This window comes from Chaetura pelagica, unplaced genomic scaffold (assembly GCF_000747805.2).
Source record: "Chaetura pelagica isolate M959 unplaced genomic scaffold, ChaPel_1.0 scaffold117, whole genome shotgun sequence".
In the NCBI taxonomy this organism is placed as follows: domain Eukaryota; kingdom Metazoa; phylum Chordata; class Aves; order Apodiformes; family Apodidae; genus Chaetura; species Chaetura pelagica.
In genome coordinates, this window is record NW_009954185.1 from 5,082,047 (window position 1) to 5,098,101 (window position 16,055).

The 16,055-nt window shown below is 33.5% G+C and overlaps 1 protein-coding gene across 1 annotated transcript in view; it reads left to right on the forward strand.

Moving 5' to 3' along the window:
* C2CD5 (C2 calcium-dependent domain containing 5) overlaps positions 1 to 16,055 on the forward strand; it is a 74,469-nt gene that overhangs the window by 23,091 nt on the left and 35,323 nt on the right. The window contains exons 7-10 of the mRNA XM_010003012.1: positions 1,473 to 1,597; positions 8,089 to 8,174; positions 9,077 to 9,109; positions 13,764 to 13,872. Of these exons, the coding sequence (XP_010001314.1) occupies positions 1,473 to 1,597; positions 8,089 to 8,174; positions 9,077 to 9,109; positions 13,764 to 13,872 (353 nt within the window). The remainder of the gene's footprint in view (positions 1 to 1,472; positions 1,598 to 8,088; positions 8,175 to 9,076; positions 9,110 to 13,763; positions 13,873 to 16,055) is intronic.

A 16,055-nucleotide genomic window follows, 5' to 3' on the forward strand; every position in this document is an offset into this window, starting at 1 on the left:
AGGGAAAAGTTTCATCTCTTCTTTTCATACTCATTCAGTTTTACATAACTGGTGTGATTTGGTTTTTTTCCCCTAGATTTTCCTTCGGTAGTTCTATGTCTACAACTGAGTTTATGTTCTGAGATTTTGAAATGTTTTAGGTTGGAGATTACATTATTTCTTTAGGAATTGGAGTGGTAATTCTTACTGAGTATGACTTTCTTGAATGCATACAGCAAGGGTATTGCATATCCTTGAGTTGTGATCCAGCAATTTCCTAACTAATACCTAGTTCTGCCTTGACTTCATGTTTGTACAGTAAACAGTTTTGTAAGGGCTTCTTATGATACACCTTCTTTTCATGATTTCCTGTGTTCAATGCAATCAGGTTTCAGCATTTTTGCTGGACATTTAAGAAAAGATAAGTTTTGAAGTCAAACAGTTCTGTCAGTGATTTACTGAAGTGACCCTGAAGTGGTCTCATCTTTTTTTGGTGCGCTTTAATTATTACTGTTGCAAAACAAGTAGGGCTGTCACAAAACAGGTAGAGTTAAACAGTGGTCTTGCAGAGAAGGTCTTTTATGAAGGGAGGGAGAATTGCTTGATCTTTGTTATATGTATTGCAACACCAAACACAGTCTGAATGCAATTTTAAAATGTCCTACAAATTAACAGAAAAATACCTGCAGTCTTCTTCAAATTGTTTCTACTTCGTTACTTGGCTAAATTGGTTATTTTCTGTTTGATAGAGCTATTCAATTTCTAGGAGAAAACAGCACCAAAAAGTGTACTGTATATGCTGTGTTTCCAGAGTTATTAACTGAACTAGCTGTTTTCATTAACTTGAACTGTTGTGTCATTACAGTAGTAATTTCTGTTGCGCAGGCATCAATATGCTCTGACTTCTCAAAATGACTGGTTTCCTGTTTCAAATCATAGCTTCTTTGTCTTAATTTTAAAAATTTCCCATTAAAAGAGCTTCTGGATAAAATGCACCATAAAACTACAGTAGCAATTCTTAAAAAAAAAATTAAAAATTAAGGTGGACCTGGTGACTACCAATTTAAAAGACATTTGTAAGTAAATCAGTAACTTTCACTCTAGAGCAACATGTGGAAATTCCACCTCCTCAAACAGTTTTCGCTCAGCTTGGTGGTGGATATTGTCAGAATCATTGTCCCTCAGTCCAAAAAATGGTAATGTTTCTCAAAACCAGCATAATCAACTAATACTTCTTATTCTTGGCTTTACTAACCTGGTGCCATGCTGCCAAAGAATCAGTTACGCATTCACAAGCTAGTGCTTAAGCTGTTCCTGTCTCTCTTTTTATTTCATCTGGACTCATGCATGCTAGGAATTTAAATGCTTAGAGTCTGCTGAAAGTAAGAGATCTCCTCTAGCTAAACTTCCCTGAAATAATTTATAACATAACTTTGCAACCTGTTTGTATGTATTGTTTTCTTTTCTTCCACCTTGGCTGCAAATTCTCTCAGGTCTCCGCTGGTTCATCCGCCAAGCCATGGATGCCGCTCGACTCACAACAGCCCAATTCACACTGCTACTGGCTCACGACTTACTCAGAACTTCTCTGTGTCTGTTCCCACTCTCATCTACACTGGTACGAGACTGCTCAGATTCAAGAGCTGGGGAGAGGCAGGCCACAGGCACAGTGGTCACAAAAGGCAGGCAGGCAGGCAGTGTAGGCAGGTACCACCCATCTTTTCTCCCTCATTTTCTCATGGAGACACCTTCTGTTGTCAGTGAAGAACTACTCTATGCAGCTACTGAAACAAAGGCAATAGTTTCTTCAAAATGCATTGGAGTCTCTTCCACAAGGCCACACTCTTCATTTCTTTTTCACATGCTTACTTCCTAAGAAATAAAGTTAAAATAAGTTGATATATCCCAGAAACATTCACTATTTTGCAGTCATTGGAGGAAATAACGTTTTGATTGGAGTTTATAATTGCTTTCAAGCATAATTCAGATATGGTATTTAGGTTTGAAAATGGTTATAGGAAGAGTATGTGCCATTTGTGGAAGAGATGGTTTTAGAGAGCAGGTAAGTCAATTTGTGCATAAGTGAACTGTTTTGTCAATATAGCTGATCCCGTAAAGATTTTCCTCTTTGCTCTGTTTTTAGCTGTGGCATGCTGCTGATGCTATAGGATAAGGAAACATTTTTATTTCTCCTTAAAATGTATATGTGTGTATATACATAAGTGTATGAATATGTATAAACACAAATATAATTTGAAATCATTTTTCTTTATTAAGCTAACTCAAAGCATTGTGTATTTGACCAGATTTTCAAGCCATAAACTGTTTTCAATTGTTGTTTTTTTTTCCTATATATAATTTTTTGGTCACATCTCATGCCTTTCATTTGGCTTTATTGTTTCATTGTAGATTGTCAGCATCTATCTGTAGAATGCTGAATGGGTAAAACAGCATTTCTTTGCCTCTGGCCTCATCCCCAGTCTCGCACCTAAGGAATAGCTGCTGGCCCTGCCCCAATCCCATCCTGGTGTTTGGATCATGCTGCTGTCAGCCAGGTCCTTTGGCACAGGATTACTGAATATGTTTCCACCTTCTTCTGGCAGGATTCCCTTCAATGAAGATCCCAATCCCAATACTCATTCATCAGGACCCTCCACCCCTCTGAAAAATCAAACCTATTCCTTTTCACCTTCCAAGTCCTACAGTCGACAGTCCTCTTCTTCTGACACAGATTTGAGTTTGACACCCAAAACTGGTAAGGCGCTTCCACCCACTTTTTGTTTAAGTTGTGTTTCTATATTTTCATTCAACCCCTTCTTGCTTTTTGACATTTAAGTTATCAAAATGATGTGGAAATTGGAGACTTCAGATAGCACACCTCAAGCTTGAAAGGATTTCTGTAGGGTAAAAATTTAAACCCTGCCTGTATTTCCACTATTCTGTATAACATTAAAATGACATTTGTAACACAACTGTATTCAAGCTGAAATAAAACATGTCAGAGCATTAAGGGAGTCCTAAGTAATTGCCTTTTTCCTATTTCCTCCATTTCATATTACAAAGTATAGGAGTACATTTCTCACCACATTATGTCAAGGACAGTTACGAAAACAATGTAGTCTTCAAGCCTAATGTGTTGTGCTTTGAGTAAATTGTATACAATTCTCTGTGATTTTTTAACTCTTTTTTGCAAATCTGATACTAGAAGTAAAGCAGCTACTGCCTTTTTCTTCCTCTTGGTATATGGAAATGGCTTTTTACACTCAACATTTTGAAAGTAACTTAAATTGTACTCCAGCCATCTGCTAAATGGATTTTTCTTTCTCCATTGGTCTATCATAATTTCTTCGATCTGTTTCCCTCCTTATTTTTTAGTCTGTGGTTAGAATCATGTCAGTAGTAATGTCAGCACAACTCAGAAAGAATTATTGTCTATTTATTCTCCATTGTGTGACCAATGCCCTGAGTTTTGCTACTGTGGGGCAAAATACTTTGCAGAATTGTTTATAGAAGTTTGGTTGCCTTTTCAATGGTGTTTTAAATTGTGGTATTTGAAACTCTGATTGTTCTTGTCTCCATCTAATCTAGACAATTCTAAAGCATATTAAAGTAGTTGATTCAGCTTTGCTTGATAGAAACCGTTCCAAGAATTTTTCAAAGCAGATAAGTTAAATGTTGCATTCAAATGCAGTTGTAGGTAAATATTTTGCCCAGTTTACATGTGTTAAAATATGTTCCCAGTTAGGAAGCTGTTTTTCTTAGTACTACCTTATCTCTCCCTATTTAAAAAAAACCAACAAACTAGAGCACACTCTTTGTGTGTGTGTGTCCTTTTGTATAAATGATGAATGTTTTGTCAGTAACCTATGGTGGTCACTTGTTTAAAGGACCAACAAACGTAGCTGGATCCTTATTATGCAGAACCACGAATTCATGTGTTTGGTTTATTGAATATTTGAAAAACAGTTTATTTTGATCTTTTTCCATGGTAAAGGATTAAAACGTAACATATGATCATCTTTATGGATGTAGATGTTACGAATTTATGAAGGTGGGAACTCACTTTGAATTTGTCAGGTTTCTAAAGTGCCAACCTTGAATCATTCCTGGCAATGTTACGTAGGTGGATCTCTTTAGTCAGTTCATGTAGAACCAAAACAGATTGTGTAGTTGGTACCTGTTATTTTTAGGGATTTTTTAAGTCTCTAAAGATATTTTTTTAGCTAGCTTTTTAGTATTAAAGCTAACACTGGGCATACTTTTGCTTACTAGCACTGTCTTTTTAGCAGCTTTTAACTCTGCTAATGGAACTTGTCTAAAGAGGATTTGCTGGTTGCATTAAAAAAATTCTATCTCAGTGTTACATACTAGATTTTTAATCTTAATAGCTAAAGAGTAGTATTTCTTGAGTTGTGTTACTTTTTACCAAAATTTTGATGACATGCAGAAGATAGTTCCATAACATACTAAATTTTTTATTTTTTTTTTTAACTATTCACTCTGTATGTTTAGATCTCTGCTTTAATTTCCTTAGACTGTTACTGAGTTGGAGTATTTCAGTGTGAAACTTGGTTATGTCAATGTTCAAAAAAAAGAATCAAGTCAGGCATCTCATGTGACATATTAAACATGATCAAATTTGAGATACCATTGCTCAGATTGGCTGATAAGAAAAATTAAGTATTTTCTGATGTTTCTGCAGTACATTATTTCTCAGTGAGGTAGCTAGTGTGTTCTCATGTGTGAGATGGAGACTAACCTGGAAAAAGAGTGCAGATACCACAATTTCACAGTATGAATAACTAGAGGAGATTGAAACTTGGATCTCCTTAAGCATTTCAGTAGCTCCATTTCAGTAGCTCCATTTAAGCATTTCAGTAGCTCTAAATCAGGAGAATATTACCTTAATGTCTTTTTATAAAATACCCTTATGATTGTGTTACCCATTTTGGTCTATATCTGATATAAATATTAGGGGAAATTATTCTATGCTGAGAAAGCTTGTTTGGATTTGACGTTAACTTTCTTCTGTGAATTGTGATTTATTTTATGCCACTGCAAAGCAACAGAGTATCAGGCTGACAAAAGGCATGACATATTTTAATTAGGTAATACATTTTAAGGTGACATAATATATGTTTGGAGGAAATTGAGAAAGTGGGAACTCCTCTTCTTTGTGGGAACTTAGAATTCTTCAAGATGTACAACTCTGAAAATCACAAAACAAATCCATGTCTTCTTTGGAAAGTAACTTTTTATACCTAAATAATGAAAGTAATCAGATTAAGGGTGTGAGAAGACTGTTATTTAGCCATTACTCCATAGCATTTGTTATCAAATTTTGTATAAAACTTAAAATAAATGTTAGATTACCATGGCTTTTAAAATAAAGCTACTCAGGTCATGATTTTTCAGAACATACTTCTCATTTGCATTGTGGAGCTGTATTGTCATTCCATGTCTTTGTATGTTGAGAAATAATTTAGCAGTAAGTGCTGGTTCACTTTGAGAGAAAAAAAAACAACTTCATTTTGATTTCTTCCATCTGTTTCTTTAGTCATCTTCTGAATCTACATCTCTCTGTCTCTATTACTTTCCTCCACAGCACCTTCCCCACAGGGACGTAGGATTTTCCTGTTTCCCAGCTCCCCTACACTCTCTTGTGATTCCCCACATCTTAAAAAGTCCTGTCTTCTCCTCTCGGGGTCTAGCCATAACCCTCTACACTCTAGCCATGTCAGCCCAGTTGTTCTGAGGAAAAGTGTTTCTTTCACTGAAGAGCTACTTCTGGCTGCTTCTGGTAGGATCAATCTATTACGCCTTGTAAAGAAACTTTTTTAAGTAAACGTTGTTGTTGTTTGCTACAGGGGCATTTTAACCCACAGCCTTCTATAACCCTTTGTTTTTGTTAGTTAGCCTCTGAAAACTGCTGGCTACATGACTATTCATACCATCTCCTACCTCTGCCCCAGAAGCTTGAAACAGCTTCAAAACTTCTTAAAGGATTTGAAACATGTAGTTTATGCCACAGAACTTTCTCCTTTCCCTTCACAAAATTTCCTTTGGTGATTAGACTAAAATAATTCACTTTTTTTAATCCCACTCATTCCCTTCACTTTGTTGTTCCTATGATTTACATGGAACAAGCACTTGCTCTTTCATTTATAATTCATTGAAATTATGGCTATCAGATGACTAGCAACTCTACTCCTTAAATTAATCTTTCAAACAAAGCCAATGCAAACTTTTTATTTGTGCTGCCTCCTTTTCCATTTCACTGATATGCATTATTTTCATGGATTTAAATTCAATAGTTGATATTACTGCTTTTTTTTCTGTAGAAACTATTTTGATTAGCTTTTATTTTTTCAGTTTGTTTCATGTCCAGTATTTATGCTGTGTTTGTCTGTATTTAATATTGTATAGCCCCTGACAATGATCAATACCAAATAGTAAAAGCAATTTAATTTTGTTTAATGGGACTATACAGATACTATTATTTTTGTTTCCTTATCCAAGAACAGCTAAAAATACTTGTTAAAAATCATAGTATTTTATACATCTGTATAAGCATATACTAATGATAGCCTAGTAGCTTTTGAAAATGTTAGGAATTAGTTAACATACATTATTAAGTCTGCTATTATTTCCAAGTATCCTAGTCTAGTTGAAAGAAATAAATGTACTTTGATGTATGTGTACAACCTCATTCATGTTTATTAGATGCTTTGTCAGAAGGAAAAGGAAACTAGCAAGGAATTGTTATGTTAAATTAGTTATAAATTTTGTAAAATAAAATCTTGGCTTCGTTTATAACTGTTTTGCACATGGTGTTTGTATTTCATCATGCTCCTGACTTGTTTTTGTTCTTTATTCTGTGCTTTCCTATATAACGTAGGTGTTTACTTTTGCTTTGTCAAGTAGCACTGATGATTTTAGATCCAAGAAATACCAGTGATAGTGTATTTTTAGAAATGAAATACTAACAAGAAAATCTGATTCACCAGCATTGTGTTTACTTTAGGAAAAACACAATCTTGGTATGTGTTTATTTTTTACTTTTGTCATTTCTAACCTTCGAGCACATAGCTTGCTGCCATATGTGTAACCTGTATCTCAACACACTCAGTTAAGAGTACAGTTCCTTGATAATATATAATTCAATATCAAAGATATTTGTGTATCTGATAAACTTGCCATCTTTTCTGATGAGCTCTTGTGTTGGGAGGTAGGGATGGGAATAAAGTATATGAAAGAAAGAAAGAGAGAACTAGCCCTATTATGGAAAATTAGAGTTTATTTCTTATTTTCATTTACAGATAATTGCATGTTATGTGTGTGCAAATACAGTAATCAAATAAGTGGCAGTTTCAAATGCTGAGCAGTAGTCCTTAGCTTATTTGAATTAATCAAGAGTATTTCACTGCATAGATATTAAAGGAAATAAAAATAAATTGTAATACATATATTTTAATTTATATTTCAAATCAAAGGATGGGTATTGCTTTTGCAATTCTATTTTTGGGCCCAATCATTATGTAGCTACTGCTGTAATTATTTGTGCAGTCTCCTCCCAGTGGTTGGGAAAGGTGATTTAGTTACTCTGAAACTCTCGGCTAGATTTTTATGATTTATTTTTTTTTAATTGATAACAATAGTGGAGAGAGATCATTGACTATAGAGTAATCTGGCAGAGAGGCATTGTTTAGCATTGTGGAAAATAATGGTGACTCGAAATTGTAGGCAAAACTCCCAATAATGATAAGAAAAGAAAAATAAGTTGTGTGTCATAGGAAAGAATTGTAAGCCCAGATCTTTAAGTCTTTGTATTTTGAAGTTTTCTTTTAGTTCAGGTTGACAGCAGAAAAATACCTTAGATTGGGGGTTTTGTGCAAATGCTAAGAAATCATTGCTAGTCATGTGAAAATCAAACCCCAAACCAACCTTGCAACCCAAATTAACGTGTGATACTCAGCATTTTTTTCTGGAAATTCAAATTATGAGGGTAATTTGACTGTTTTTAATAACTTTTATAAATTTTTAAATCAAAGTTTAATTACAAATTATAATTATGTTTCTCTGAATGTACCTTGTACTGATACTCCTCAGGAATGGGCAGTGGGAGTGCTGGAAAAGAAGGGGGGCCATTCAAAACTCTTTTACGACAACAAACTCAATCAGCTCTGGAACAAAGGGTAAGGCATTTTATAATTGTGTTTGTGATCTGCTGAAGGGAAGATATAAGTTATAGTAAGTTAAAAGTTTTCTGTTACTTCTGTTTAAAAATAAATGTATTTCTTAGGTCTGAAAACTTACTGCAAATGTTGAACATTTAATAACCCTTTTATACACAAATTATTTAAATTTGATCATATTACTAAAGCATGAGGAAAACTGGAGCAAATAACTAATGTGCCTGGTACTGAAGTGATTACAGTTGTCGATACAAGAAAGTTTTCACAAAAATTACTGTTTAGTCTCTATAAGTTACTGATGCATGTGTAAGTTGAATACTTTACCAAAGCCAAATTCAGAAACATTGGAATAGCTTTAAACAAGGTGAACATTCCATTTACAATTGTGAAAACTTTTAGTTTTGAGAAAGAGTTATTACATAATTTAGCCTTTGTTCTGCAACATGAAATGATGTGCATGTAGCCTTTAAAACAGTTATAACTTAATCCACTTCCCAAGCAATAAAAAGGCTTTATAGATTTACAGCTTTTTGAAGAACCTCTATAGGACTAAAAAAGCCATCAATTATTATGCTGAATAGACTGAATAATAAAATTATGGGTTTAATTCTTATTTAAATTTTGGAATGAGTCATTGCAACTTTTGTTCTTTTGGTAGATTATATCCTGCTTTTGTCAAAATGTTATTAGTGAGCTGTCTTGAAGGCAGAAATGTGAATGTTTTCTTATTAGAAAATAAATTCTAGTTTAATTACAATTTCTGACCACCTGAGTTACGTATAGAGAACCATATGCATTTGTTGAAAACAAAATCAGTTATATCTGTGAAATAGAAGTGAATAGCTACTATTTTGAGTAAGTGGATGATTCTCTTCTCATTTTTTGTGTTACCCCTTGCTAAGGGAGGATCGCCTCGTAGGTTCTGTAGAAGGCGGGTATGTTCCAAAACATTGTGTGACTTTCTTTGTAGCCCTTTTTAATTTATTTTTTTTTTTGTATTGAGGATTTCTAAACAATGATTTTAAGTATTTTTACTTTCTTTTTAGTGAGATTTTGCAAATTTCTTTGTAATCTTGTTTATGCAGGATTTTTAAAACATTTGTTCAGTTATTTTAAAGAACTTTTATCAGATCGGCATATTTTGCTTCATTATATTTTGCATGTTGATACGTTGCAGTTAAAATTTTAATTTATTTTTCAATACAAATCCATCACTTTTTTCTTTAAAAATTTTACTTTAAAAATGTTTTAAAAATAGACTTTTCTCTGTACCTTTGTTTTTGCTAGCATTTCAGACATTTCATGGCTGATCTGTTATTTCTTTAGGAAGTTTTTAAAAAACAATTAAGATGTAAATTAAGAGCACTTAATGTATTTTTAGAGTTTGAGTTATTTGCACATTATTTTGATAAGGCTTTCATATTGTCAAGTGGAACAGGAATATTATAAAATGAGATGGAAAAGTACTAAGCCTGTTATTGATGATGACATAGCAAAGCATGTAGACTGTTGATACAAAAAATAGGTTCATACTGCCTTTCTGAAAATTTAATATTGAATGTATTTTTGCTATGCTTACCTCTAATGGTTGCTTTGAAGTTGATGTATTTAACTCAAATTAATAATACTTAAAAGTTCTTTTGTCTGTTTTAAAGTTGCAAACATAAATAATGCACTCTAGTTACTAGTCTGGGTTTGTTAGGGTAGCACTTATTTGGGAAAACAAAAATAAATTCAGTACATCTATTTGCAAATGTATTAGATATATAGTTAGTTCTTTTGAGTCTTAATTCAGTTTATTTGGGTAGATGGTAAGGTTAAGGCATATTATAAACCTGTTCATTTAATGGAGTGTCTCTTTTTTTATCAAGTGTGTTTTTAATTTGTTACTTAAATAGTCCTAGTTGCAAACCAGATCAGATTTTGTAAGAAGGGTAAGATTACTTGAATTAATCTGGGAAAATGCACCAGCTGTGCAAGACTCACATGTGTTTTGTTGTACGTTAATATATATTTAAGAATTTACAGGATGCCTGTTGATAGCAAGTGTAACTACAAAACTACCTTTGCTTAGATTTTTTTTTTTTCTATAAACGTATATGCTGTATTTCCATCAGTGGAAAAAACTGAGCATACTTTACCCATTAAAAATTAGCCTGTGTTTTCGTAGAAATGGCCAAATGCTGCTCTTGATGGTATTCTGTATCTCTGTTAATCTCAACTTGGGCAAATGCTGTTTTAAATCTCTATGTTTGCATTCTGCAAGTGCTTGAGAGATCTTTACTGCAGCCTTTTCAAAATGGAGATCTGTTGATCTTCATCTCTGAAGAGCACTGCTTGATAACTGTTGTGTTAGAGTGCAGTTCTCTGTGTGATCTTTTGGCTGATTGCTGACTTAAGCAGCTTTTCCTTCCAGCGACTTCTTTTTACTATCCAGCCTATCCCCTCAGTTCAGCTGAAGAAAAATTGTAAGATTGTTCGGTCACCTTGTAAGATGGCACATTGAATGTGCTTAGAATAAAAATAATTCAACCAGAAAATGAGCTCTATTTTAATGTGGACCGGTTCCCTGCTCTGGTTCAGCCCAAAAAGCTCTGTGAACACACCTGAGCCTTACGAGCATTATTTGAGGGAGTGATACAATGATAGGAATGGGTGAATAGCTGGAAGGGAATCTGAGAACTGTTTCAGCTGGCACTAACACCAAGTGATGGGTGTGTGTAGCCTTGTTGCACGTGCTTTTCATTATTTTGTGTGTCTTTGTATGAAATGTAGTTAAAAAAGAACACTAGCAATACATGTATGCATATACATATACATTTAAAAACATTTTATTAAACAAATATTTTTGAGGATTTTATTGTAACCGTATCAAACTTCGCCCAAATGCCAACTTTAAAATCTCTATGTAGCTGCAAGGAATAAACCAGTGACAGTTCTTTCAGGGTTCTATGCAGTCAGTGACTGTGAAATGCTGTAGTGAATTGGTCATGGTAAAGTGATTGACCATCTTCAGTTGTAGATTACAAAATAAGATCATTGTCTCTTCTCACACACAGGAATACCCTGTGCTTACATCACTGTGATATAAAGATAGTCCTTTGCAAACTGCAGTAATAGAGAAGATTTGTAATATGGAAACACTGCATCTGGTTCTTACAGAATCCCAGGTTTCCATGCATCAAGTATAGCTTTATAATTTTGAAGTATTACAGATTACCACATATAATTGAGGCTGGAACTTGTATTTGAGTGATTTAGTAATTAAAAAAAAACCCAAAATTTTCAGTAAGCCTAAACATTTTTTAAAAGAGAAAAAAGCTATCATACAAAGTGGTGGAATTCCATCTGCATCAGAATAAATAAGATACAGTTAATGGAATAAGAGCATGTGAGAATGGTTCAGTGAGTCAGTTACCTTGACTTGTCTGTTGCTAAAATTAAGTGGTAGGATATCAGTCTAATTTTAGCATGCATCATAATATAGACTTGTAAGTATTGCTATATTGATTGAGATAAAACCATTTTATTACTTCAAAATTTTATTCCCTGGTTTATAGTGCAAGGAATTGGACAAACTGGAATCTGAATATGTTAAAATTAACTGCAGTATGCAGCCTTAGGAAAATGAACAAAAAACTATAGTCATTTTTGAATCTATGTAGATTAAAAAGCATCAGATTCACTTATGCATTAGAGCATGGGTTATTGGTCTCTTTGTTCACTGCATACTGCTTTAGGACAATGTATGAATAAAATAGAAATGTAGTATAGGTTTAAAGGAATTTCATAGGGGTGGCATATGCAGTAGACTTTTCTATTGATTTCTGTAGTTCTATAAAAGTTTATTTTTCATGTCATTAGTGTGGGCTAACTATATTCAAGGGACAGAGCAAACATGTATGTCATGTATTTACCTATAAGTCATGCAGAGTGAATGTCATTGAATTACATGGGGACAAATATTATCAGTATACTTGTGAATTGCTGAACACTTGATATTACAGAGCCAAAATGAGAGAGGGTTCTAACAAAGTGTTGATGTACTACAGCCTTTTTTGCTTTTTTTTACATGAAAGGCATGCAGAAAAGATGTTCAGACTGTTCGATACTCAGCTTTCTTACTTCTGAAAACCTGCAAAGTTCTTTGTGATTTGTTAGAACCTTGTGGAGGAATCTTTTCTGTAGCCCTCTCTAGAGATCCATCAGTGCTCCTGAAGGCAGAATAGTCAAAACAGGTTTGCTGAAGGCACAACTGCAGGTTTTATGGGTTTTTGCTGTTGCTTTTTGTTTTTGTTTTGTTGGGGTTTTTTTGTCTTCTGGTTGTTGATACTTTGATTTCTGATTTCAAAGTTTGCCTTTTAATTTTGAAAGTCTAAGCCAACAAAAATCCAGAAAACTTGAAGTTTGAAGAACTTTTTAAGAGTTCAAATAACAAGGGCTCTGAGAATTTAAAGTGTTAATATCTAAATCTACATTGGGCTTTTAAGAGGATTTTTCATGCCATGTATTGCTGGAAGAACTGTGATCCTTACTTAATCTGCAGCACGTACACTGTTTAGGTAGAAGCTGAATGAAACTGGACTATTGCAAGTGCTTCAAGTATTATGTGAGAAAGGAATCTGTACTTTCTCTCATATAAAATTATGGTGTTTCTTTTTTCCATTTAAACAGTCATCATGACAACCAAGATTGCATGTTTTTTCTTTTATTTTGCTTTTTTTACCTCTACATCTAGAATTGCTGAACATAAATCTATTGCCTTTCCCCCATTAGTGTCCTATCATGTGCATATTAGAAATTCCATAGAATATCTGTAGAAAATGCAGTCTTCCAGTTTTGGGCTCATTGCCTTTGAATATATATTTTTTATTTCATCACGTATGGTCATGAAAAATTACTGTTATAAATAACTTTGCCTCTTGAACAAACGACATTTTTTAATAGTTCCTGAAACTTACGAATTCTTAATTGTAATTATGAATTGGTGCAAACCCATTTATGCAAATGAATTTGAAGTGAATTTCCTTGCTTTAAGAGCTTACAGTTGTATTTCAAAAACTTCCTATTTATTCCATAAGATGACTATTTAGTTGTTACATTTAGAGCTTAAGACACTAGCAGAGCAGTCTGTTAATATTTTTAGGGATATTTTACCCTGTGCTTCAGAATCAAAATGCAGTCAATTGTAATAATAAGATGTAAAAAATGCAGAAAAATGTTGTTTGTTTGTTTGTTTGAATCAGCTAATAAAGTTAGAATTATGGTGTTTACCTGTCATACTACAGGTGGACCAACAGAGGCTTTGTTAAGAGAAATGTAAAATTTTGATTATTTATTAATATTGTGCTGAGATACAATTCTATGGGGGAAATGTAGTCTTACATTGTATAATACCTCTGCTTTTATCATACTATGAGTATATGAAGATGGATGATTACATAGTGCTTAGTAAGTCTGAAGGACATGTGTGGCCTAATGTAACTGCTTTGCTTGTATTTCAGGAAAATGATAAATTCACTGCATGTTTATTGGCAATCAGCAGTGGTTGGTAAGCAGTCATTTGATGTTTGTTTTTAATCGTAACAGGAATTTCCATTTTTCACCTTGACGACCTTTCCACCAGGCTTTCTTATCCACGTTGGTGGTGTTGTCAGCGCACGGTCTGTGAAGCTCCTGGATCGCATTCACAATCCTGGTATGTTAACACAAGAAAAACTTCCTTGCCCAAGTCCTGTCATAATGATCACATATTTCTAATCTTTATGACTTAATAATGTAGCAGAATTAGAATCTATTATAAAATATATATTAAAACCTATTCTAATGATATATATTAAAAGCAGTATTTTTTCAGATGCTCACTTAAGCTTGAAAAATAATACTCATTCAGAGAGGTATGTTTTTAGTGAGAAACTTTTCTGCAAGCTAATGAAGTAATAAAGTACTTTGAATCGGTAACTTTGCACTAAAAACTTGTCCTTGAATTCTTGAGAGTTTAATTGTTATGGCTTTTTAATATTAAAACTTGATGCAAGTTTTCCATTGTAACAAAAATAAGAATAAATACTTGATCTTAACTATAAATGTTTTCTAATTTTCAGCTCCTTGAAATCATTAAGGACTAATGACTACAATTTTGCTCAGTACATGTTTTCAACATCCTTTGATAAAACCTTTACAGTTTTGTTTCTATTCTTAAAAATATAAACTGAACAGTACTTTAAGGTTTTCATTTAGTATTTACCTGGGAACCCCAGCACTGGAACACGGGTATTTTGCATGTCCTAGTTCTGACATCAGAATTAAGTGACTTGACTCTGAAGACTGTTATATTCACTGAGACAAGACAAGGAATACTCTGTTAAAAAGTTGGCAGTTAACAGCACACTTAAAAATGCAGATGGAGGAGATTAAAAAATAGCATGTGTAGTGGTTTGCATGCACTAGTCCGGAGTAATAAAACAAAGTTTGTGCAAATGCGTCTTTCAAAGTAATTAAAATCTTTTTATTTCCTCTTCCTGTGGCCCAAGGCCACTATAAGCAGGTATATTGTTACTTATATAAAGGTTCAGTAAACTGACAGCATGAAATAACATCTGACACTTTGTCTGAAATAAAGTCCCCTAGTTCAAGGGATTTTTTTTAAAGCATTTGAGTATACAATATTGTTATTTTTTTTCCTATTTTTAAGATTTATTTACACAGCGGAGAGAAGATTAAGAGAAATGTCAAAGTATAATTTATATGCCAGCCCTCTCTTTCTTTGCCAGAAAGTTGTCTTTGTCTTCTGTATTTTCAACAGATTTCTGATACTGATCACTTAGATGCAAAATTTACTGTGTGATAAATTTATTTAAGACAAAAGGAAGAAAAAATAATAAAAAAAACAATTTTGCTCTTAAGTTTTAAAAACTAATTTATTGCATTATGCACTCTTCTATTTTTACCAATACATGACTGAAAGCAGAATAAAAAATTAGTAGAGATGCATATTTGCACAGCTAAGTGGCTCTGTGCAGCGTTTTTCTGGGACTTGTAGATTGCTCCTGACAAGTGAATGTAAGATGCATGATGCTGTGAACTCCGTATATTGCACAACATTGAAAACAAAGGGGGAATGGGGCACATGGCTATGAGAGGAAAGGTGAAGAAGTAGGAAAAAAAATTGTGATCTAGTGATGATCATATGAAGCATTTGTGTCAGATAAGTCTGTAAAATTTAAAGGAAACAAATAAACTGACAAATAGACAGGAAAATGTAGAGGAGGGAAGATTTGAAGGTGGATTGAGAACTTAAGAAAATAATTGCTATATACTGTACACTTTGATCACGCCTAGTGCTAGATTGCTATAGCATGCTCCTTTTTTCCCTTTCTATTTCAGCCTCTTATTAACTCTGCTGTCTGTGTCTTTCCAGTTCCTGTGGAGTGGTGTTGTCAATTGTGTTCTTGTTGGTAGTTTTTTTTCACTATTCTGCTCCTATAACTGATCTACTAATTTGCTGTTTTGAACTCAGCCTTTGTCGGAATTATGGGTAACACAAGATCATACAAACTGCTAGACTGGAATAGTTTCAATTCAGGTATTTTACTAGTCATTCAGTACTACATATGCTGACAGAAATTATGGCAGCTCAGTGAAGTTCTTAGAAATGCCGTAGAATATTTAGGTTAATGCTTCAAATTTAAATCAGTTTAATCATCACATGCCTAAATGTCTTGTTTTAATGTTGTTAAAGGCTTTAAAATTACAAAACACTGTTTCAGTATAAATTAGTATTGCTAAGAATGATTTTAATATGAATCTGCATAGCTGAATGTTCAGATTATTATTTTGTAGTAACTTTCAGCTCAGTGTCTATGAAGCATTTAGGGAAAG